The 24958-nt window shown below is 45.8% G+C and overlaps 1 protein-coding gene and 1 long non-coding RNA gene across 3 annotated transcripts; both read left to right on the top strand.

Moving 5' to 3' along the window:
- The first annotated feature begins 7734 nt into the window (after positions 1-7734).
- LOC119443866 (uncharacterized) lies at positions 7735-23829 on the top strand. The gene is made up of 3 exons (XM_049660473.1): positions 7735-7980; positions 9145-9335; positions 23328-23829. The coding sequence occupies exons 1-3, from the start codon at positions 7809-7811 to the stop codon at positions 23346-23348; spliced, it is 384 nt and encodes a 127-aa protein (XP_049516430.1). The 5' UTR covers positions 7735-7808; the 3' UTR covers positions 23349-23829.
- On the top strand, positions 13696-22734 carry LOC125942308 (uncharacterized). Of its 2 annotated transcripts, none has more exons than XR_007464987.1 (3): positions 13696-13886; positions 15892-15994; positions 22187-22734. It is a non-coding gene; the product is annotated as an uncharacterized LOC125942308 (long non-coding RNA). The 2 variants fall into 2 exon arrangements; XR_007464988.1 differs by lacking the exon at positions 22187-22734 and adding an exon at positions 21327-21412.
- Positions 23830-24958: the final 1129 nt, after the last annotated feature.

The following is a 24958-nucleotide window of genomic DNA, read 5'->3' as shown; positions in this document are numbered from 1 at the left end:
CGACGCATCTCGGTTTCGCTCAGCGAAAGCTTCTACAGCGCAGCCATCGCGCGAGAAACTGTCCGAGTGTTATGCGACGCGTCTCGGTTTCGCTCAGCGAAAGCTTCTACGCGCACCCATCGCGCGAGAAAACTGTCCGAGTGTTATGCGACGCGTCTCGGTTTCGCTCAGCGAAAGCTTCTACGCGCACCCATCGCGCGAGAAAACTGTCCGAGTGTTATGCGACGCGTCTCGGTTTCGCTCAGCGAAAGCTTCTACGCGCACCCATACGCGCGAGAAAACGGTCCGAGTGTTATGCGACGCGTCTCGGTTTCGCTCAGCGAAAGCTTCTACACGCAGCCATCGCGCGAGGAAACTGTCCGAGTGTTATGCGACGCGTCTCGGTTTCGCTCAGCGAAAGCTTCTACGCGCACCCATCGCGCGAGAAAACTGGTCCGAGTGTTATGCGACGCGTCTCGGTTTCGCTCAGCGAAAGCTTCTACGGCCAGCCCTCGCGCGCTGGAAAACGGTCCGAGTGTTATGCGACGCGTCTCGGTTCGCTCAGCGAAAGCTTCTACGCGCACCCGATCGCGCGAGAAAACGGTCCGAGTGTTAATGCGACACGTCCGGTTCGCTCAGCGAAATTCCACTACAAGCACCCATCGCGGGGAAACGTCCGAGTGTTAGCGACGCGTCTCGTTTCGCTAGAGGGCTTCTCGCGCATTCGCGCGTTGACAGCGGTATGCAGTGTAAAATAATAGTTTTGTTGCACAGTAATACATAAATTTTTATCATTGTCCTGCAGTATTTTTTTTATATGCAAGTGCATAAACATTACTTTATTTGCTGCTGTGTGCACGTGACTCGGCGTAGAGAGGAGAGAGGAGGTCATGGCAATCGACGAAAACCGTGCGTGGAGAAACGGCAGTACGTCACTGATGTACATCCTGTTTCCGGTGTTTTACTATGGTTGCTTGAGCACAGCTCTTCCGGGCGACGGGCGACGGATTTCAAATTTGAGAAACCGAGCGACCGCGCGATTTCGACCACGCGACACGTCGCGCGAACGGCCTGTTTCGTCGCTCATACCGTCGCTCGTCGCTGTCGCGTGCATTTTCGCGCATATGGGGTTTGGCCTTTATGCGACGCGTCTCGGTTTCGCTCAGCGAAAGCTTCTACGCGCACCAATCGCGCGAGAAAACGGTCCGAGTGTTATGCGACGCGTCTCGGTTTCGCTCAGCGAAAGCTTCTGCGCGCACCCATCGCGCGAGAAAACGGTCCGAGTGTTATGCGACCCGTCTCGGTTTCGCTCAGCGAAAGCTTCTGCGCGCACCCATCGCTCGAGAAAAGGGTCCGAGTGTTATGCGACGCGTCTCGGTTTCGCTCAGCGAAAGCTTCTACGCGCACCCATCGCGCGAGAAAACGGTCCGAGTGTTATGCGACGCGTCTCGGTTTCGCTCAGCGAAAGCTTCTACGCGCACCCATCGCGCGAGAAAACGGTCCGAGTGTTATGCGACGCGTCTCGGTTTCGCTCAGCGAAAGCTTCTACGCGCACCCATCGTGCGAGAAAACGGTCCGAGTGTTATGCGACGCGTCTCGGTTTCGCTCAGCGAAAGCTTCTACGCGTACACGTAGCACCCATCGCGCGAGAAAACGGTCCGAGTGTTATGCGACGCGTCTCGGTTTCGCTCAGCGAAAGCTTCTACGCGCACCCATCGTGCGAGAAAACGGTCCGAGTGTTATGCGACGCGCCTCGGTTTCGCTCAGCAAAAGCTTCTACGCGTACACGTAGCACCCATCGCGCGAGAAAACTGTCCGAGTGTTATGCGACGCGTCTCGGTTTCGCTCAGCGAAAGCTTCCACGCGTACACGTAGCACCCATCGCGCGAGAAAACGGTCCAAGTGTTATGCGACGCGCCTCGGTTACGGTGGCTAGATGGGTAGGTGTGCCGACCGAGCGTAGTTCACCACTTCTCCGCATCATGACGCGAAATTGGCGCTGCGGACAGTAGAACGGTTCAGCGGCGCGCAACGGCGGCGGCGCTGTGTAGACGAGCAGCGTGTCTGATAGTATCGCTTGCCTCTGATTGTATCTTTGAAGTGCGCGTTATAATACCGTTCTGAGCAGTGTAGGCCAAGCCAGAATGAGGAACTTGTTGTTGTCGTCTAGTCAGAAAAAACGAAATGCTGAAGTAAATTTTCTAGCTTGGCAATCGGTCACATTTATTGATATAAACGCGGCGATCCAGCCCATTGCATTAAAGAGGTAAATGCATTTTTTCCATGCATAAAACAATACTGCAATGGTTTTATACGGTATATGGAACTGTGTTTACATGATATTTAGCGATTTCTAATGTTTCAATTTCGAGAAATGCAGCTATTGTTTTATTGCTGCGTCAGTTACGGTATCTAAATTGGTGCGAGAAAAATTGTGTTGGTAAGTGCGACCACTGTTTCAATGAAGCACTGTTTCATTGTAATAAAATAGAGTAATACGTCTTAGGCTAAATTCGTGAATATATTTAAAATACAAGAAACGCTCTCGTAACTTGAGTCAGCAGACACACAACATAAATTAGCTAGCGCCATCAAGGCCGCAACGTTGGTCCACCACATCATAGCATTGTTCACAGCACATGTACGCCTCCACTTCAGGTGATTCTTCTTCTCCCTGTTGCTTTCGCGCGTTATGTTATTGCCCTTGACAAGAAAGTAAACGCGTATAATTGAATAGAACTTCACAACATCGTTTGTGAGCTCTTTCTTGTGCCGCTTACAGCCGATCAAATTCGGGGGATTCAGCTGCAGAAAGGATGCAAAGTCGGCGATACACTGTTCCTTCGTAACTCATTTAAACTGAAGCACAGCTTTAAGGCGTCTTCGAGCGATGCTACCAGTTTTTTTAGTGCTTCAGAAGGGAGCAACAGCCCTGACCTACTCATTCTGTTGAATTTAGTAATGTCCCTGAGCAATCGGTGCACTTGGTTCTTTGCAGGAACTTCCTTGCTACATAGCCTGCTATATAGAATATCAGCCTAGAATCACTTTTCTTTTCCCTGTAGCAGCGCAGCGGTGCTCGATGTCGCGGGCGCTGAGCACCTCATGTGCGGCTTGAAAATTTCCAACGTCGAGGAGCTCATGGACGTACGCTTTTCGGTGTACCGCTTGCTCATTAACGTCGCCGATACAATCGATCTAGCCACCGTACCGATACTGAGCAAGCTACTGAGCAGCTCGGGGTGAACATTTCCGCTGTCAGACAGTGGAAAAATTCCGCTGTCTTTGTCACAAATTTAGAGCCCGACTTGCAGTTCGGAGCAAAGCAGTAGGTCTCCTTGGTGGTCTTGATTGGTGGAGCAACGCCGGCGCTAATCTCGCCGGTCATTTTTCCGACCTGGAACATTCCACATCGCTTAGGAACTTACAAACTGTACGAGCGATGCGGAGCTCTTCACCTTTGAAACTGACACGAACAGACGACATACAACTATTCCAATACGGGCTTTATTTATTTTATTTTCTTATTTTTTTTTTTGCTCGCGGCCAGTCCGCCAGCCCCCTGTAGCAGACGACGCGCGCTGCGGAACCGTTCTGCTGGCCGCAACGCCAATTTTGCGTCATGACGCGGAGAAGCGGTGAACTACGCTCCAGAGGCGCCGGTCGGCACACCTACCCATCTAGCCACCGTACCTCGGTTTCACTTCGTGCCGTCGGAGAACTCGGCCCGCACAAAGCGCGCGGGTTATGGAGCAAAATTAGGGTACTACCTGGAGTTGGCAACTCTGTGCGCCTCGGAAACGGCGTGAATGCAACGCTATATTTGGCGGTGTTTTCCCCCGTCAAATTTGGCAGGCAGTCTGGCAACGTTGACCCCTAAGACTGGCAACAGACTTATACAACACCAGTCAGAACTTTGCCCACACGAGAAGCTCACACAACACGCGTGTAGTTAGCCAGCATGATTACTTACCTTTTGAATGGTACGACGCGGTCGCGAAGCGCTCTCCAAGTTGCCGGTGCTGCGTCGACGATGTTACTCCCCGCATACATGCCGCTGCGTAGTGGACGAGCTGAGGCGCGCTTAACACACATTATTTCTTTGCGACGTCCACCCAACTTTCCAGAACGAGAACAAAGAGGCCGCACTCCACGGCATAAAATCGTTGGGCCACATTTGCCTGGTGCGCCACGCATACGGCGAGTTTGCAGCATGCACAAGGTATCTTCAGGCATTTCTGTGCGCGCTAACTGCGACCTACTTCATAACAGCAAACACAAAAACACACGATCAAGCAAACGCGACGCTCGTAGCACCCCGCACATACGACCGCCATCACAGAACACGGAGGAAAAACAATAGCGCCACCTGCATACTTGTGAGAATGTTGTGGCCTCTGTGATGACAAAAATATTAACCAGTACACTCGCATACTAAAATTTTGTGCCGGGTTACACACAACTACGCATAGATGTTGCGAGACAAAATAAACGTAGAACAATCTATATTTTACACTATACTTTAGCGTAGAAAGAAATTTTAAAACGTATTTTACCTTTGAATTGCTTCCGCCGTCTGCAGCCAGCATAAGCATGGCCTTCGAGATCGGGGCCGCTTTTTGGAAGCGATGATTTTAATGTCATAATGCCTTTTCGCGCTTATCGCGCTTTGTAAGTTGTCAGAGCGACGGTCGGCTCACGATATCAACGTTGATAACGCGAGCGGACCGTCGCTCTCACCACTGACAAAGCGCGATAAGCGCGAAAAGGCATTATGACATTAAAGTCATCGCTACAAAATACCGGCCCAGCTTACGTTATCCTTACCAAGCCGTCGCTGTGGCCTGATTTGAACGGTTTGGGCTGTCTCGAAGCTGTCTCGAAGCCAATCCATGACGTTTAGCGATGCTAGAGTGTACTAGAATATGGTCGAGTGGGACGAGCGGCTGGGGCGGCGCATGCTTTGCAGTGAGGCGCCCGACGTGGAAAAATACTGTGGCGGCGCTGCGATCGAACTGGATTGGGCCGCATCAAGGTTGCGCCGTTGGAAACTGCTGGCGGTACAGCTCGGCAGGGTCATTCGTGCTACTTCGCGCGCTGGTATTTGCGTTCATATCGCTCAAATGGTGTTCATAATTGCATATGACGTGTATTTATGCCTTAAGAATAAATTCTTTCATTCTCTTTTTTTATTTCATTTTATTTTTTAATGCCGCTCGGTAATTGCGCGTGCATTGCGGCCGCAGTGTCGGCTTTCATTCTACTATGTTATTGTACGGTTCCCTTTGGACACCAAATATTTTTCGCGTTCTTCAAGCAGCATGTATCTCTCGTACGTATTGTTGCGCATATAGTTTTCCATCAGTAGGTCTTGAGAAAAGCAGACGAGGTAACATATGTAACGTTCTTGTTTGCCGCTTAATTCAAACAAGTAAAGCATATCTGCCCCATCCGGCGCCTGTACTCAGATTTACGGGAAGCATTGTTATAGATAAAAAGAAAGACTAAACTGCAGCGCAACATTTCATTCAAGTTTCCGCCTTCCTCGCGTAACAGAATGCGGAGTAATTGGTAAGGGGTCATTTATTGCAGTCGGACCACGATCGAGCGCCGAAAATGGTTTTAGTTAGTCATTCTATATGCTAATATTTGGCCGTAAGCCGTATGTGAATTTTTTTCGAGTCGATACTTCAAAAAAGAAAAAAAAGAAGAAGAGAAAGAAAGCCTGCGCGGTAGCCTAATTAGTGGCTATAAAGTGGATACGGCGTTGCGCTGCTAAACTGGAGCTGGCGGGTTCAAACCAGGTCGCGGAATTTGATGGGAACGAAATGGAAAAAGACTCGTGCACTTCTATTTAGGTGCACGTTAAAGAACCCAGGTGGTGAAAACTAAACCGGGTGCCTTATAATGACATCGTAGCTTTGCCACGTAAAACCAAAGAATTTCTTTAAATTAAAAAAAGAGAAAAAAGTAAGTGGCTGCGTTCTTCGGTTTTTCCAGGGGTAAAATAAATAATTCTCCAGGCTGATTTCAGAGAAAAACGCTTATCGCGCTTATCCTATATTTCATACATAAATGTAATGCCGTTCCCAAATGTATGATGTACCGCTCAAGTCAGCAGCTTGTACATTATAAACGGCTGCTTTCAGTTATTCGGTGCACTATCATAACGATCATAATGAAACAATTAAAGGAACGGCATGCCTCACATACACGTAGAGATGTGCAGATCTGTTGCGTTCGTTGAAGAAGTGTGGTACCACATGAGGCACCCAGTTTTAATGGGTTGCAAACATGATGAGACTGTCAAAAAAAAAGTTTTCCTTGTCTGAATCAAGTGAGCAGATTCACAGGCTGCCCCAAAACGGGGCGTTTATATTGAATGACAGCTAGAAACTTGTTAAGCAGGACTTACTAACACCCATGCGTTAATTCTCTCAGAAACTGCGCCTCTGCTCAACAACCACGACTCTCCGGCAGCACTATCATCCGGAATAACAGTCCTCACTTCCATCGGTCCCTCACCTTTAAGACTTCAACAGAGCTGTTATGCGTTACATTCGTACGGAAACGACTATTCGGCGTCGTAGAGTATATCAACAACACTTGCGCGCGCGCGCACACACACACACACACACACACACACACACACACACACACACACACACACACACATATACTATATACTATATATATATATATATATATATATATATATATATATATATCAGTGAAGAGTAACCGGAGCCGGCACAGAAATAGTTCAAAAAATAGAAGCACGTAGGGAAAACATAACAAGACTATATATATATATATATATATATATATATATATATATATATATATATATATCTACACGATATTTTTGCCTGCTATGGATATTATTTCTGCGAATGAGAGTTTTATGTGCAGTATTCCCTAATAAGTGTGTACAGCAAAGACGTGCGCTTATTCCGGTCGGGAGTTCTCGCTTTTTCAATTCGTGCATTTAGAATATTTGTTATTTTTTCCTTACATATATATTGTGTACATATATGTCTATGTACCCTTCGATTTAATTATCTAGAAATACATTGGTCATTCTTCGCGCCACGCAGTTATTAAACCTAGTTTATTTCACTCTAATGCTGTTTTCTTCGATGATTTTCCCTGATAAACATCCACCAACAAGAAGCATGCGTAAAATGACACGATATCAATAATAAAATTACGTAGCTTCATGTTGCAGAGATATCAGTTACTTTTAGAAGACAGTGGTAAAAACAGCAGTTCGCCTGGCTAAAACTACATTTGGTACCGGCCGTCAAGAGTCATGGGCTCACCAAAGCAACTAAACATAAAAAAATGTACTGCATAGACGTTCTGCGAGAAAAACTGGGCGTCCGCCAGCGTCCACGTAGCGAACGCGCGCTCGCTAGGAGACGACGCGCTTGACAACGACAGCAAAATTGACGACGTCGCGCTGTGTAATCCATGCCTCAAATATATATGTTTGGCAAAATGGTGTAAACATAAATTTGCAGTTGAAATAAAGCACTATTTTAAGAGCTACTATGCGCAATCGGCCTCGGCGCACGCAGCGAAAGTACGTTGAACATGCCGCGGAGCGCGTTTCCGCCCCAATCCAGTTCGCTCGCAGCGCCCTCGTATAATTTTTCCACACGCGGCGCCTCAGCGGGAGAGCGCCGTTCGGCCCACTCGACCATTGTCTAGTACACTCTAGCGATGCTGCTACAGTGTACTAGAATAAGGTCTGTCATCGAGCTGCCATCGGCGATGACGATCGTCGCTGTGAATTTTGCAGCAAACTATTCACCCAGAGGAAGAACATGCTGCAACACATCAGGAACATCCACAAAGTGGCCGTGGATGTCAAGAAATTGATGAAATGCGACGTATGTGGCACTGCCGTGCCTACAATGGAGAAGTATTCGGAGCACCACATCGCTGCGCACAACTTCGACGCTGAGTACGCGCACATGGTGTTCCGGAACGATAAGGGTGAGAAACAGTTAATTTTTTTTTAATTTCTTGTTGCGCTATATGCCCCCAAAAGCAATTGCTTATGCCTCGCGGTTTTGTTTTCTCTCACTGTTTCGCGAAGAACAGCTTTTGCGCAGGTGCCTAATCAATTCCCATGGTGTATTTAGAAGTTTGTATCCTCATTAAATATAAGTTTTGTTTGTCCAATTCAGCTAGTTGGTCAGGTGTGCGTGCTTTCCGCGGTACACTACATACGTTTGGCATGGTCTGCTTACAACATTCCTGAACAGCACGTACAGTTGTCAGCAGCTCATGGTCGCCCGGCGTATTGTGGGAAAATTCTTTAATAGTGCATTTCATAGAAGAGAGCGAAGTTTGATGCGCGCACAATCTTTTTTTTTCTTAAGCGAGAGGAGGAATTTGCTCTGCGTTCTGACGTTGCTCTGCACCACGTGCATGGCGTGCATGGCGTGCATGGCCTAGCCTTCGCCTCAGTGCAGGTCGCATTGCGGCAGAGTCTGGACCACTTTTGAAATTCCAGCTTTTGTGCAAAGCTCGTACATTTGTCAATGCCGCGACCATCTTGCATACTATGTGAAATTCACATGGTAGAGTCTTTTGCGTTAAGAGAGAAGGAAAGCAAATCTATTTCTGCCGTTTCCAAAACAAGTGATTATTTGTAAAAGTGTTCAAGAAATGTGACATTGATCAGATCTAATGAAAAAAGTGCACTGGTGTATTTCATGTAGAATAACGTGGAACCTGACGTTTCTGCAATCATTATTGTTTTCACTGAGAGAAGGGATTCGCGCTGTTCTGACGTTGTTGTTGCTTCAAAACAAAGTTTGCACCATGTACCGTCAATTCGTCTTTGTCTCATCATAATTGCATTTTGGTGGACGTACAATCTGATGCAATATTGAGGAAGGAGCGAGGATAGATTTGTTTCATATTTGTTTCTTATTAAAACAAGACTACTATGGCAAATTTTCTGAAGTTATGATGCATTGCAATATTAAATTCAATTTTAACTCAAATTTGAACAGGGTCAAGTTGAAGATGAGGGATTAAAATAAATGCTACATTAGCCCATGCCCAAGGCCTTCGAAGTGATTATTTTGGTTTACATCACTCTCTCCCCAAAGTACTTCTATCTGATGCTATTTTGTGCTTTTATTACAGAATTTAATGAATGGAAAGCAAGAGAAGAGGCTAGCCAGAACTGCTGGTTCATTTTGCCAAGGGGTGCCAAAAAGCTGGCCAGTGGAGATACAAGGATTCACTATTACTGTAATAGGTCAGGCGAGGCGAGGAAAAAGGAAGGTCATGGTGACCGTCGGGAGAAAAGTCAGGGAAGCTGCAGGTCTGGTAAGGTGTGTCTTTCATTTATTACTGTCACAAAGGAGGACAGCACTCGGAGTCGGACACCTGAAGGCACCACCATAAAAGTCAGGTATCAAAGAACCCATTATGGTCATAAAGCAGAAATTCAGCACTTGAGAATGAGTGACATGGAAAAGATCAGCATACCAGAGGACCTAGAACGAGGTGTGCCCATGAAAACCATCCTAAAACGAATAAGAACATCTGTTGCAGCCAAGCTGAGGCCAATGCATTTGGCAGAGCGCTCAAGCCTTTATAACATCAAACGGCAGTTTAGCATTGCTGCTCCTGAGCGTTGTCATGCTAATGATGCTGTCAGTGTAGACACGTGGGTGCTTGCAATGAAAGAAAAAGGTGAAGCACTTGTCCGCCTGTACAAGGCACAAGGTGCAGTAGACCCAAGTGGTACATTTTCTTCAGCAGATTTTGCTCTTGTTCTAATGACAGAGCCTCAGAGGGAGCTACTAGAAGAATTGGGGCCCTGCAGGAACTGTATGTCTTGACTCCACACATGGCACTACAGGGTACCAGTTTGAGCTGACCACTCTTCTGGTGCTAGATGAAGTAAGATCAGGTGTACCTGTAGCTTATTTCATCTGCAACCGCATGAATGAGCTAACTCTTACAGCATTCTTTAAATCTCTGGAGTCTGCCATGGCCAAAAAAGTGGCTGCCAAGACATTTATGTCTGATGATGCCTCGCAATTCTACAAGGCATGGTCCACCGTCATGGGTGCCCCCAAAGAGAAACTTCTCTGTGCCTGGCATGTGGATAAGAATTGGCGTAAGAAGATACATGAGTGTGTGGAGAAGCAGCTGAGGCCATTTGCCTACCATAGGGTGCGGCTACTTTTAGAATTACCTGAGGAAAAGGAATTTAATGACTAGCTTGAAAAATTCCTTGCCGATGAGAAAGAAAAACTGAAGGACTTTGTGAAGTACTTCAAAGACCACTATGCAGTTAGGCCGCAAGAGTGGGCCTATTGCTTTAGGATTGGTGCAGGTGTCAACACAAACATGCACCTTGAGAGCATGCACAGGACGTTAAAGCATAGTATGCTGGAGGGAAAGCAGAACAAGCGTGTTGACAAACTAATTTCCGCCCTCATGGACTTGACATATCATTTTTTAATGAAGAGAGCAATCTGGATGATAAAAGGGGCAAAGGGTAAGAAGTTGAGCACAATTGCGAAGAACCACAGGTCTGGCAGGGACATGGCATCATGTGCCAAATTGAACGAAGATGGCACATGGACTGTGCTATCTCAGTCTATTAAAGGGCTCTCGTATAAAGTGTCAAAAGTGGGAGATGGTGCTTGCTGTCATTTGAGGTGCAAGGAATGCGCAGTGTGTGTGCATACTTACACGTGCACTTGCAATGACCATCTTGTACACTGCACAGTGTGCAAGCACATTCACTGTGTGGTCATCGCTAATCCAATCAGCAGTGACAAGAGCCATGAGAGCTCACCCGAAGAATCATGCGACACAAACCAGGCACTGCACCTTGTGCAGAGTATAACAAAGCTGGAGGCAGCCAAAGCAGTGTCAAGCTCGGCACTCTTTACAGCGAAAATGGAGTCAGTCAGACAAGCAATATCAGATGGCGAAGTCTCCGAGGAAGTAGCTAAAAAGGCAAACAAGTTGTTTGAGCCAGTCTTCGCGCTTGTTGAAAGTGACCGAAAAAGAAAGATGCCAGACGATTCGAATGAACCGGCCAACAAAAAAGTTGTGCACCAATTAAGATTTCACTCTACAAGAAACCCTAGATTGTCCCAGCCATCATCTAGCCTTTCAAGGCCCACTGAAGCTCAAAAGGAAGTCCTTAAACTGCAGCTTATGGACAGCAACATAGAAACTGAAGAGATAACCACGTCAGCAGGGCACGATTACTGGTAACAAGCCTGCAGTGCAGTGAGGAAGAGAGAAGTTGTGCAGTAGTGTTGTGCTGTCATGCCTTATTGAAGCAGGTTGAAGGCTCGCATGCTAACAAGTCGTGACCATCTGTTCTTGTCTGTGGTGTGCAGCCATATGTCACAGCTGGATGGTATGTGTGTTAGAGCACGAGAGATGCCTCCATGCTTGTCATATGAGCTGCTGGTAAGTATGTCTGTGACAATAGGTACAGACCCAGACCTTGTCTCTGGTATGTGGCTATGTGGCAGCTGCTGGATGGTACGTGTGTTAGAGCACGAGAGGTGCCTCCATGCTTGTCATATGAGCCGCTGGTAAGTATGTCTGTACTGTGTAAATAAATGTAAGGAAGTGCATTTTATGGCGTGTAATGTTTCACTGTGCGAAAGCCTCCAAGGTGTTTTGCAACTTACAAATTCGTGTAATGCTTCTTAGCGCAGTGGTTATGGTGTTGCATATCTGAGCTCGAGCTTGCGGGTTCAATCCTAGCCAAGGTGGCTGCATTTCAGTGGTAGTGAAATGCAACAAAAAACACTTGTGTATTTAGATTCACGTGCACGTTACAGAACCCCAGGTGGTCAAAATTAATGCCAGAGTCCCACACCACGGCATGCCTCATAATTAGATCTAGATTTTGTGTTCAGTGTGATTTTTTTTCACTGCCTATTTGAATAATCTTTCACTTTTCAGATTCCAAAAAATAGAGGGTGCCTGCTGTGGTGTTGTATGCAGTCTGTGGAAAATTTGCTCTGGTCGTGAGCACTCGATTAAATCTTCTGCAGACAGGTGTCATAATGATTGAAAAGACTATGCAGAAAACTTTAGGCCAGTTTATATATTAAATCGGTTATATATAGCATCTCTTATGGTGGGGGGGGGGGCATCTCTAACTTGAGTAGGCATAACAATTGGCAATGCTTGCTTATACATGTTTAAATGTTTTTTCCTTTTTTATCGTTACTACTTCTTGGAAGAATAACCTACAACAGTGCCCCTACCTTCTCCTTCGCTGTCTCCCCATGTCTTTCCTACACTTCAACTTTCCTCACTCGACGCACTAACTTATTCTCCTCGTCATCCCACATTGAGGGTGCAGGAGAGTGAGCTAAGCGTACATAAACTCTGCTGAGTTTGCGACACTGACGAAGACGCAAATCTTTGTTGAAGTGTTCGCTCCAGCTACATTCCTCTTCCAAATACTCTTTATCACTTCAAGCCTTCATATTACTGTGAGCTTCTGTCTTGTTTATCAACAGCCATAACTGTTGGACAAATAAAGTTTATTCCTATCCTGTCTTGTTTAACAGTTCTACTGTTAATAGTCATACTATTTATTACTGTCAATAACCAGCATACATTTAGCACTGCAACGTGCTGTTTACAAGCTGTGCTAGTTTCCACTTCCCTTGTGATAACTACTCCTTTATGAAAAGCTTTCAAATATTGCCAATGATGACCACTGCCTTGACAGCCACTATAAGTGCTAATGTCGGCATGGGACTGAGGCTTTTCCGTGAAAAGAAAAGCTATCGCTTGCTCATATTACGTGGCTGACACAGTTTTTACTGTGTCAGCCACGTAATGAAGATGAAGCATTACATGCAACTTGAACAATGTGTCTGAACAGAGCGAATGAAAGTTGTTTTGTCATCAGCAAGGGTGTCTACCATGTAACCACTTTTAAATAAACGTTAGTTGCAAAAGTGTTGCTCAACTGTATGTTCCCTGAGTAAAAACAAAACCGTTGGGATTTCCAATTTGCTTTTAAAGCATAATTGACCGATATGAACAGAAAAAAAAGCTTGAGTCAAGATATAACCTTCACATAACATGGAAACACTTGAAACTCCTTTTGAGAAGCTGTAGAAACACACTGTAGCAATTCTTTTCAGTCATATACCCACAATTCGCCACATCACCATGAATATCTGTCAAGTTTCAAGACAGATTTAAGTTTCCAAGGAGCTATATGCTTAAATCTATACATTGCTTACTGCACCTGTTTTTTTATAACATAAAATCGAATTCTCTATTGCTTACATCGACACTCGTATATAATCATATGTTATTATCCACAATTTTTTTTCTGGGGGGGGGGGCTGCACGAATTGGCGTTCTACGAATATGCACCTCGTATTTGTGTGTGTGTGGGGGGGGGGGTAAAGCTTGAGCATACATATTGCGCGTTATGAAAACATTGCACTGCAGATATTTTAATTAATGCCACAAGTTGCATGAAACATCGGTCGAAGGGGTGGCAGCGTCGTTATAGGGAATCCCGATGGATTTTTATTTTTCTCGCGTGTTTGCGCTTAATGCACAGTTTTCTCCGCGTTTTTTTTTTCTTTCTTTTTTGCTACGTTCAGTCTTTGCCCCGCGCTTGCCGACTCTCTCGCAAGGGAACAGCCTGATCAACATCAACACCAGCACCAATGGCGGATTTGCGCTTAAATGGGTGTTCAATAGTTTTCGCCTTCTAAGTGATTCTTTTCGTATTTTAAAGTGTGAAGGTTCATTTTACGTCTGTTCTAGCAAGTTTGGCATGTGTTTTACCACATGTGAAGGTGTAGTAGTCTTTTCTTCAGCGGATGCTCGTACAAGACCCCGGGGTGTTCACCGACTATCAGGTGAGATACGTACGCTACACGCAAGCGTAGTGCTTCACTAAGCCGCAGTGCAATACAAAGTTAAGCATGAACGCTACACAAAATAGACCAAATATTGATAGGCAAGGTTCTCACATGCGTTGTAGAAGTCGCAAGGCGCGGCAGTGCTGAACGTTGCGTCGCAAGTTAGCGGCTGGGCGTAAATACGTTTCTCCAATCGTGTTTTTACTTCATATTATTGGCGGCGCCTCCAGGACACTAAAGTGGCAACGGAGGCACCAAAGCTAGAACCCGGACTGGTCCATAAGTTTGGGCTCGCCGAGGCCTGCGCGTGTGAGGAGTGTTAAAATCGCAGAGAGGCACTTTTGTATGCGAACACCCCCTGGCGCGCTTCGGCCTCAGCGGCCCCTACCCACGGACTGCCCTGCTTCCAGCTTTGATCCCCCCGCTGCCCCTTAGGTTCCCTGAAGATCCAGCGCCGTCTCCTTGATAATAATCTCAGGTGCTCTCCTGAGGCCTCCGTTTGCCGGTTATATGTGCCCTCCTGGAGCAGTACTTGTAAACAAAAATCAATCTATCGTCGCGACGAAAAAAAGCGCCCCGCGACTTCTACAACACCAGTCAGAATCGTGGTCATTGGTTTACCGATGTATGTCCGCAAACACCTGAAGCGTAATACCAGTTCAATAGGTTTGTTGACAAGGGTGTCGGGTGGTTTTTGTGTTGACTCGGCCTTTCCTCAATTTTTTAAAATTTAATTGCAATGTACGTGACCGGTGCTGCGCTGTGGTGCTTGCCAGCAGTTCCTTGGACAAGGAAGGCGTACGAGAATTCCTGTGCATATATTTTAAATGCAATGGTGTGACCGCTTCCTTTGAGAAACTACCACATTAGCTGTATTGTAAGCGCAATATGTGACAGTCCTTCATCTTCCTCATCTGTACATATCATCAGTGCGCGTTGCGTCTTCATCGTCATAGATCGAGCTCGGCAGAGAATAAAGCGGTTCCTTAGAAGTAGTAGAGGTGCTGGGGTTCTGCGTAGCAAGGACATAAAAGGTAACAGTGCTCGTGCCTTCAATAATATGTTGCATCCTACATTTTTGATACTTGTGGTGGTGTTCATGTGCTTGCACAGTGCAAGGAAATCCAGAATCTAAGAAGTACATGGTTCTCCAGCAAATTGGATACGCTCTCCGGGCTTTTTCGTGACCTTAGCACAAATAGTCGGAGCTGGTGCATGAATGTTGCCCAGTCAGAAAGATCTGGCTCATGGTTCAAAAAGCAAGTTTTTGCAACATTGTAGAGGTAGATGGGCACATTCTGCAGTTTCTAAGAACTGTCCCACTTGTACAACTGTCCCACCATTGCACTTACATTTAACAATGTCGTACATTTAACAAATCACTTGATTCTCACCCAGCTCGAGTTATGACAACGCAACATGCACTTTACAGATATGCCTAATGATGTTATTGCCCACTGATGCCCAATATTGTTACGGCGCTAGCAAGAGTGGTGCCAGTCAGAAGGCGATTTAACGTGTAGAGGTAGACTCGGTCTCGCCAGCCATCTTGTTTATGTATTGTTGCCTTTCTTGTAAATATTGTAAATACACATTTATATGGGGGGGGGTGACTTCCTCAAGATAACATGGGCAGATGAGGAAGATGAAAGACAGTCACATATTGTACTCGCAGCACATCTATTATACCAGTTTCCCAAAATAAGTGTGCACACTATTGACAAGTTTACCTTTCCTGTCCAATGGGCTGTTGGCAAGCAACACAGCACTGCACTCGTCACGTACACCTCAGACATGCAGCAGTCTTGGACACTACTGCAAGGCAGAAGCAGCCTCCTCACTATGTTCACGCTCAAATGAATGGCTTTATTAATGCATTTTATGGGCCCTCGAAACCGCCTGTGCCTCTTCAATGATGTCACTTGTTGCTGCACCTAGTTGTTCATTTCATTTGCTCACCTTAGCATCCTCTGCTCACACATATTCGTTTCCAATAATCCAGGAAAATCACAGGGCTGGTTTCCAAAGCCTCCAAAGGAACAGGGCCATAGTGTGACTGACGTGAACCGCACATATACATCTCTGCTGTGTCTACGCAGTGCCAGGTATGTTGCTTACATGCATGTTTAAACTCGTGTATGCGAGCATAAGTATTTATCATAGCTGTCCTCAATAATCAAACAATGTGCCTGTCTGTAATATTGTGAGTACTGCTTTCTTTATGGCCTTGTAAAGCTGAGAAAAGATAAGTGAAATTATTGTTTCATATAAAAAGGCACGGGAACAGGTGTATATGCAAGTGCGTATGCACGTCGGACAACCCGCGCAAGGTTATATCTTCATCTTTTCGAACATGGTGCACCTGCTTGTGGTCAGTGGAATTACTGTTCCGTAGCTTTACCCCCGGCGGCAGAAGCACTGTCCCAGAGCTTTAGAGAGAGTCGTCAGAAGCGCAGTGCTAAACCTTGAGCCTTGAAATGTGAATGACGTCACTGGACAGGACAAGAGATGACGAGGTGGGATTGACTGGGGCAATCTTGTGGTGACAGGTGTCACCTGGTGCAGCACACGGTATGGTCCCATGTACTGAGGAAAGTGGAAAGAGGACGAGAGAAGCAGAAGCGCACCAGGCGCGGGATAAAATCCTGGCCGAAGGGGCCACATTTCGACGAAGGCGACGTGCAACAACGCCCGTGACCCGCATTTGGGGCATGTTAAAGATCCCCTGGTGGTCAGAATTAATCCGGAATCCCCCACTACGCTGTGCCTCATTGTCAAATCGTGCTTTTGGCTCGTAAAACCCCATAATTCAATTCAATACAAGCACACCAGGAGAGAAATGAGCGTCGCATTGTGAAGCATGGTACTGTCATTGCTGGTTGCTTCATGACGCACTAATGGTAGTTACAGCGCAATATTTTCAACTTATACTGGCAACTCATGATATGCAAGCGAATGCTGCTCGCTCTGCTTAAGTAGCTTCATTTCAGATCTTGGATATGTAAGGCCATATTGCAAAATATTTATAATTGACTCCGTATACACGTAAAACGCAAAAACAGTTGTAATAGCACTGAAAAGACAAAGAGCCTTCATGGCGTTGTTCAAGCTCAGTGTCCTTGAGCGTGCACAAGAACTAGTCTAACCAATGTTACGACTGGCCTGTGAGGTGAAAAATGTGTGTCGCGCCACCAAAGCAATGGCGAAAGGCCGGCCATTTTAAGTACGCCAAGCCACCTGCAACCGTTGGACCTGTAACACCTAGGAGGCCCCAACGACAAAAAAGGCATAAGCCTTTCTGCGCGCATTCTTGCCTTCTTACCCACGGTGCTGTCTCCCTTTAGCAAGCGGGACATTTAAGCTTTGTGTGTGCATTCGCCCCTCCTCCTCCTCTTTGGCAGGCAAGATGCTGGCAGTGTCTGTGTGTGTCAGTGCCTTTCCATCTGCTAAGCCAGTGGCGGTTAAGAAATCCATTGAACGCTTCCATGTACCGAGTGGTGGCCGCCAGCGTGGAGAGCGTTTGCTCTCTCCTTCTCTTGAGCAAGGGCATTCCAGACTCTATAAAGGATGCCCTCGCCAACAGACTTCAGCTTTTGAGCAAATTAGAGTGTTTGTCGCTCTCCGTCAGGAAGCTTGTAGAGCCGACTGCTCCGTAACGATGTAAAGTGAACATTCTTTGTTACTCTTTATGTCGCCGCCGTATCTTCTGCCTGGCCCCCTCAGGATTCACGAGCCACTGCAAAGTGCAATCAGCAGCACTATCCTGAACATCTGGGTGCACAGTTTGTAACAACTGGTGCCAGCGGTGTGATCCGACAATCACTGGGCAAGCTCCAGACCGCCAGGCCCATGCTACCTCCACGGTCCTGGGTTCCCATTATTTAACACCGAACAGAAGCAAAAAAAAATTGTCGCAGTTTTGCCCGAAAGGCGAAGCATCGATTGCGATAGCAAATTAGTAGAGCGCTATTCGGAGTAGGGATAGTAGTTTTATCGGCTGCATAAACTTGGACACATTGGCTTACTAACTGAATTAACAATCGTGGTGTCAGCGCGCACAAGCAAACATGAATAGCTCACACTGAATGACCGCAACCAACGACTGTCAAAACGCTGGCAGCAAGCGCAAGTTCGCGCGGTCTATCGCTTCAACGGAAACTGAGCGGCAAATGCACAGCCCATACAAAGGTCAGAGCCGTGTGGAGATTAGAGACGGTGCGGGCGACCGCCGGGCAGAGAAGTTGTTGGCAGAGGAGAAGCTGCCCCCCCCCCTCCCCCTCTTCCCGTTTCTTGCTTTCGCGTGGGAGATTGAGTGGTAAGATACGCCTTTGGCACCAGAGCACAGCGCCGCCCCGCCTCCCTCCCTCCCATACCCCAACGGCCTTTCGCGAGACGGTCGCGTTTGCTTTCCGCCGTGCGTTCGCCCTCCGTGATAGCGCGCTTTCGCTCGCGCATACGGCGCGCGACGACGATTTTATCGCCCTTGGAATCTATACGGAACCTCATGGCGGTGGCGACGCCGACGGCAGAAATCCGGTTGAAGTGTCCATATAATTGCTATCGCAATAAAAGAATTGACATCTATGAATAAGGTATGTTCTTTTGGGCTGCTTCCCTGGAACATAGGAGGCAAATGCCTTCGGGAAGTTCAGTTGCACTTTCTTCTAGTGGACTATAAGGCGGGTGCAGACTATGTAAGAAAACCTTTTTATTTTAAAGGTTTGGACGTTGCAAACCAACAAGTGCAGTGCACAGATCACACACTGACAATCCTGTCTGCAAATTATCAAAATGATGCACAGTGGGAAAACAGATGAAATTTTAAACAAAGCTATCAAGGCCTTTTTCTTGAGGGAGTCCCACCTCAGCCAGAGAGTTAAGGTTACACACACAAATGTCTCTATGTAAAACGCACTGCTTGCAACATCACCAACCATGGCATCTGACTTTGGTTTGGTAAGTCAACCAATGTTAAATGCCATCACTGGATGTGTGCCATGCAGCAAAAAAGGGAGAAGGAAAAAAAAAGAGGTGGGGCTCATCATGCGAGTGTGACATGGTCCCTCGGCTCCGGTATAAGAGAAGACTAAGAAGCAAAATCACTTGAATGCAAAGGGGTTGAGTGCAGCACTCACCTCCTGGCCAGCATGGAAACGAAACATTTCAATTTCTTTTATCTCAACCAGTTAGAGAAATTTGTTCGGTAAAATGCTCCCTTGACGGTGTCTTAGAACTTCCAGTGTATGACCAAAATTTGCCATTATGCTTGGTGAGAGGGGCTTTTCAGCCCAAATTAAATCCTGCAGACTATAGCATTGTGCAGAAAATATGGTAATGGAACTGCAAAATGTGGCGTACCACAGCCATGTCTACCAGTGCAGTTGGAGTTGGCTCTGTTGCAGCCTAGATGTCAGCACTATGAAGGACCCTATTATTTTCTAATGATCGTGTCCTGTAATATATTTGAGCATTTACAGAAAAGCACGGAGGCCCTCAATGTGTAGCGATCTAGGTAGCGGCAGATGTATGGTGTGCGCTCGCTGCCTGTAGGGGCGCCACAGTAAGCCACCTGCGTATTGGTGGATTTCAGAATTGGTGGACGGGAGAAGACTCATGGCTGTTCTGGCTGTGCACGAGGGACTGCAAGAGCACAGTGCTGCAATTTTTCATTTGTGCATTTGGCAGAACATTATTCCTGCAGTGGCAGTGTCCACAGAGAAAATGCACCTTACAAGAGTGGACAGAGTTCCAATGTAACTGCTTTGAAATGGTCCAGCCCGCGTATATACGAGCACTGCTTTCCCCAGACAATCGTGGCAGCGCCTGGCCTTGAATGCAGTGTGCTACTTGATAAATATTGCAGTTGCCCAGTGCTAAGCTGCCTGGATTATTTATTTGCCATAATGGATGTACCCACGCAACTAAGATTTGTACTCGAAATGGCGACAGCAGACATGCATTTCCTGATGACATAGAATTAGGTTCAGCCATGTCATCTGAAGCTTGCATGCACATGCTGTGGACCAGGAGTGGGCCGTCCAGCGGGCAAGGGCCATTGCCGAGGATCTCGAAAGATTTTTCTCCGGCGATGGACCCCTGGCAGCCTAGCCCCGGGCACCAACAGCCTTAACCGCTGGACAAATAAAGTTTATTCCTATCCTATCCACATGCTGTGGGCATAAACTTATTCTCCCCTCAAGGATGCTGGTCAACTGCCACTAGTTACCGATGTCTGCGAGGAGTGCAAACTGTGTATGTGAGTGCTTCACATGAATTGAAATTACTATCACCACAGTGGTGGTAAATACATTGAAAAGTAATCTGACATTTATAAAGACTGTCTATATCTTTACTGTAAGAGATTTGCTCAGGGATGACAAAAACCACCTTAGGGACCATTTAATGAAGTGTTGCTGCCCATATTATGAGGTGAAAGAAAAGGTAGCCATTCGGACTTTTGAATATGAATACTATTGGTATTGCCAAAATGCATTTTTTTGACTAACCAGTGGTACAAAATAGTTCATTGCACAGTAAATAATGCTTCATGGTCAACAAAATTATCTAATACAATACTTTTGCTTGTCTGTGTCATAACTGCAGTTATTTAATGTTCCATGAAGCAAGGACAACAGCTCGACATGTTTGAGGAGCAGTGACACCTGCTGCATGTCACAATTGATTCAGACAGCGAATAGAGCTGCTTACTGGACACACTAGTGTCTGACACCAGTAGGTATCTCTTCGCAAGCCAAGCCCATCGCTCTAACAGATCTTTTTGACCCAAAATGTCATCATGCAGATATCTTTCAACCTGCGATTTCTGCCACTAGTGAAAATTCCTGCTGGTTGGTGAGCTCATAAGTCTTTCCACAGTGCTGACGAGGAAGTAGCCCCTTCTGAAGCTTTCGTTGTCGAACACATATCTGTGTTCCTTGGTGTTGAAATTATCCTTGCTTTCTCTAAATCCAGGGGTGAGATCACACAAGCATCTCACTTTCTGAATGTTTGCTTACGCTCTGATGATTCGCCTTAGCTGTGCTTTCGTCAGCGGTCGTCTGCTTGGTGAAGTGGGAGCGCCAGTTGAACGCTGCCTACTCGGTGTTGTAGGAGGCGAAGCGAACAATTAGAAAGGTAGATGCTTGCGTGATCTCATCCCAGGTTTTTAATCCAGTTTGACATTGAAGCATTCTGGTGGTACTTAACTACTTTAGAATGAGCTTCTAAAAACATTGCCAAGCTTGCTACTTGATCATATTTGTAGTTTGGAAACTGTTTGGGCTCTTAGCGACATTAGTAGCAGATACAGAGATTTACACATGGCGATTGTTGTCCAAATGCATGAAGAGACAGCACAGTGTGGGTACCTAAGCTGATAGTGTCGGGTGACCGTAAGCACCAACTGGGCCCCATGACAGTGTCCCATTTTAACTTCAGATGAGCTTCACATGGTAAATATGCTGCACCGCCATACATCCTGTACGCTTCGCCGCATAACACGGCTATACTGCGGTGAAGCTGACAACAGCTAAGAAGGTACAAATAACTCTGCGCTGCCTGCCTATTGCTGCTGCTGCTGCCCTAATTTTTCTTCTTTTCACAGAGTGCTTATTGTAAACGCACACAAAGAGTGACAACGCAGAGGTGATCGAAGAGACGGGATGCGTTAACCGCTGCTTTCCCATTTGCCAGAAATTTGGAGGGGTGTGCATGTGTGCACAAGCTTTCACTCAGGGGTAATTCATGATAAGTTACATAATCATAGTTTCGTATCATGTCGTCATAGGCGAGATGTTGTAGGGGGCTTCAAAGGCTGCGGGAGTGACCAATCTTTTGTGCGATTCTTGCTACATGCAGTGCAATATTAAATGGCTAGCATGTCCATGGTGGCATTGTCTACATATAGATCCTTACTGTGTTAAAAAAAGATGTAGTGCAACTTTACGGGAATAATGCTTTGTAGCTTCAGACTTGATGTTCAAGTTTGGGGGACTTGTTCACGATAAGTGCACTAATTGAAAGATCTAGGTCATAATTGCATTTGAAGAATTGTAACTCTTCCTATACATAGCAATTGGCAGTGCACTGTGCACTGTGCAAGAGGTGGTTTTCATTCATAGACCCTATGCAGAAAGCAACACAATGCCTCGCTTGTGAACAGTGTGGGTAACAGTGCAACTTTCTGTATCCTCACTCTTTGCTTGTAACATTACCCATCAAGTTGTGTGGGGTCATCTCTTAGTAGCATAAAAGTGCTAGACCTGCATTTATGCAAGCTTTTATTTCCCCCTTTTCAGATTGCTGCAACTGTCTCAACAGGTCCTTCCTACATAGATATATTTCCAGAGTTCGCAACAGATTCCAGTCTTAGTGCAAAAATCTGTTTCATGCATTCTTTACCAACAGAAGGTGCTTCAAAATTGGTTGCATGAAATGATCAAACGCACACTGCACACTTACAAGTGCGGCGAATGTGGCATTCTTGCGGAGGAGTTCCTTTGCGAAAATGCAGAGGAATTCCTCTATTTTTAAACTCCACAAATCTTAAAAGTTGCGCCTAATTATAAGATATGTGTAATTGAATTTCAACGGTAAATTCTGGTAGTATTGGAACCGAGTGTGCTGGAAGCGCAGAAAAGGGGGTCCCACTATCGTATCAGACGGAAACACCCCTTGACGACAGGTATGAGAAAGTCTGAACATCTCTGCCAGTTGTAGCTACAGATATGACACTCTGCCTGGCAAGCATGTGCGTCTGTGTGCCATGTCAGGGTATCATTTAAACTTCGTCCCACACTTTTCGATGGGGCATTGCCATCTGGGTGGTTATTCTGCAAGAGTCCACGAGGTGCAAGAGTCCACGAGGTGGACTCTTACAGAATACTCCCCCTGATGTGCAGCAGGATGCACTAAGTTTTGATAGTACTTAATTGAGCTTTGAAAACTCAATTTAAAAAAATTTCAATACAAGTCAGATTTCCAAGTTAAAAAAAGGGGGGTGTGCATTCAAATGCGACTGCCTCCAAATATGCCATTCAGACACTTGCCCACAAGGCACTAATAAAAAGAGTTAATTACTGAATTTTTCAAAATGAACTTTTTGAAACTCGCATTATTGGTCAAGGGTGTCCACCTCGCCTAGAAGCAAGAACATCAAGCTCTCTGCACTGGAAACTTTTATAAATTACATGCAAGGTTTTAAAAAAAAGCTGTATATGCACAATTGTTAACGTACAATAAAAAACGTACACTATCACTTTTCAAATTTTTTTCTCCTTTTTGCACTCACCAGAAAAATCTTCGGAAATACAACCTTCACTTGACCTCATCCGACATGAACATTGAGTGGCCATAGTACTAATGTTTTAATTTTTCACTATTACCTTTTACTGTGATGTCACCACTGCAGTAGCTCAGCAGCTGTGGTTTTCATTCCAGGTTGCAGAAACCACATCCTGATAGAGGCCGAATGCACAAATGCTTGTGTACTTTGGTATGGCTGCACATTGAGAATCCCAGGTCGCAGAGATTCATCCATTGCCCTCATTTTTTTTGCTGTGATTTAAGAGTAATGTTTGTGCTGTAACCTTGTATCCCTCTTATTCAGACTAAATGTGCATGCAAAATTATATCTCTTTCTCTACACCATAGGGTCCATAGCTGTGTTTTGATTTTTGACGTGTCTGCATGTGCTGTAGCAAGGATTTTCAACCATCACTCACAGAAGAAAAAAAATTTGACAAGGAACCAACAAATGGTGTGTAGCAGTTCCTTTTAATCTGTGACAAATTTTGCATTGTTTAACCATGTGTTAGCAACATTGTGTTACCTTACTGCTTTGGAACTTTATGGTTTTGTTCAAGCAAGATGTACTTTGAATATTCTGCAAATTTATTCTGTATGCACTTGTTACAATAAAATTTGTTTTAGGAATGTACGAATCCAGTGTGATGGTTGCATTGAAAACTGCAATATGCTGATTTCAGTTTCACGTTTCAATTTTCTCAGAGCCCCAAAGAAAGCGCCTTCGCTTATATTATTTCCACAGTTCGTGGGATCTGCATTTTTTTAGATCTTGTCTGCATGCCGCATTGTTCATTCGTTTAAAGCAAGTGCGAGATAAAAATAAAGCAGTTGGATATTTCTCAATAAGCAGTAAGTTGCTCAAAAGGGTAGTCTACTTGATTGCATTTGAATATTGCAGACATAGTTTCGTTCTTTTTTAAAGCCTTGACGGAAGTTGGCTGAAACACCCTGTATATTGTACAAACACCTTAACTATAGCTGTGCCACACCCACATTATATCCCGACCCAAGTCTTGGGCCGAGATAATGTAACAATTCTACAATTCTTATCCCTTGCACTGTATGGTCTGAGCTATGTTATTGCAGAAACTGGTCGGCTGTGGTCATAAGTATAGAATTGGAAGCAAAGGAATCCTAGAATTATGCCAGATGTACATCCTTACCTTCCCGACATATCTTGCTAAGCAAAGCGATTCCTAGCTAAACAGGAAAATGCAGAGGGCAACGGTCAGGAGCATCTCGAACCTGCCGGACAACATATGGGCGGCCCTGAGAAGGGCCGTTTGATGGCAGGCAACATTTAGCGTTGTGTTGACATCTGGCGAGAAGGTGGCTTGCAGAACTTCATGCATTCATTTGATTTGTGGCCCTTGGTGTTGCAGTAGCAGCACTTGACTGCCTTGTAGACAGCACCTGGTTCAGCGCGTGCACGTGACTTGACATCATGGCCAAACTGCTGAGCAAGAGCATTGACAACGATCTCTCCCAACTGGTCAATTCCTCGACCTCTGTGCACATGGTACCCATCGTCTGCAAACATGGCGCGCCTTGGCTTCTTGGATGCGTGAAGAAACCGATGCTGGAGAAGAAAAAAAAAGCAGTGCAATTGGGACAAATGTTTATAATGCATTCAGATCACTGCGATATGTACTGTCGAGCACAAACCTGGACACCTGCAGGTGGTGCAAGAGGGTAGCAAGCATCCACATGCACGAATGTTTGCCACCTTTAGCTGTATATACTTTTGTGCCTTTTAAATATGG

The sequence above is a fragment of the Dermacentor silvarum genome, chromosome 1 (assembly GCF_013339745.2).
Source record: "Dermacentor silvarum isolate Dsil-2018 chromosome 1, BIME_Dsil_1.4, whole genome shotgun sequence".
NCBI lineage: Eukaryota > Metazoa > Arthropoda > Arachnida > Ixodida > Ixodidae > Dermacentor > Dermacentor silvarum.
Note: the sequence above shows the minus strand (reverse complement) of the source record. Positions and strands in the feature narration are given on the sequence as shown.

Excerpts from the sequence above, each read along its gene's own strand:
- LOC119443866 (XM_049660473.1), top strand. The coding sequence starts at position 7,809 with ATGCTGCAACACATCAGGAACATCCACAAAGTGGCCGTGGATGTCAAG. Across the intron at positions 7,981-9,144 it reads GGTGTTCCGGAACGATAAGG|AATTTAATGAATGGAAAGCA; the intron begins GTGAGAAACAGT and ends CTTTTATTACAG. Across the intron at positions 9,336-23,327 it reads GAAGCTGCAGGTCTGGTAAG|GTTGCAGAAACCACATCCTG; the intron begins GTGTGTCTTTCA and ends TTTTCATTCCAG.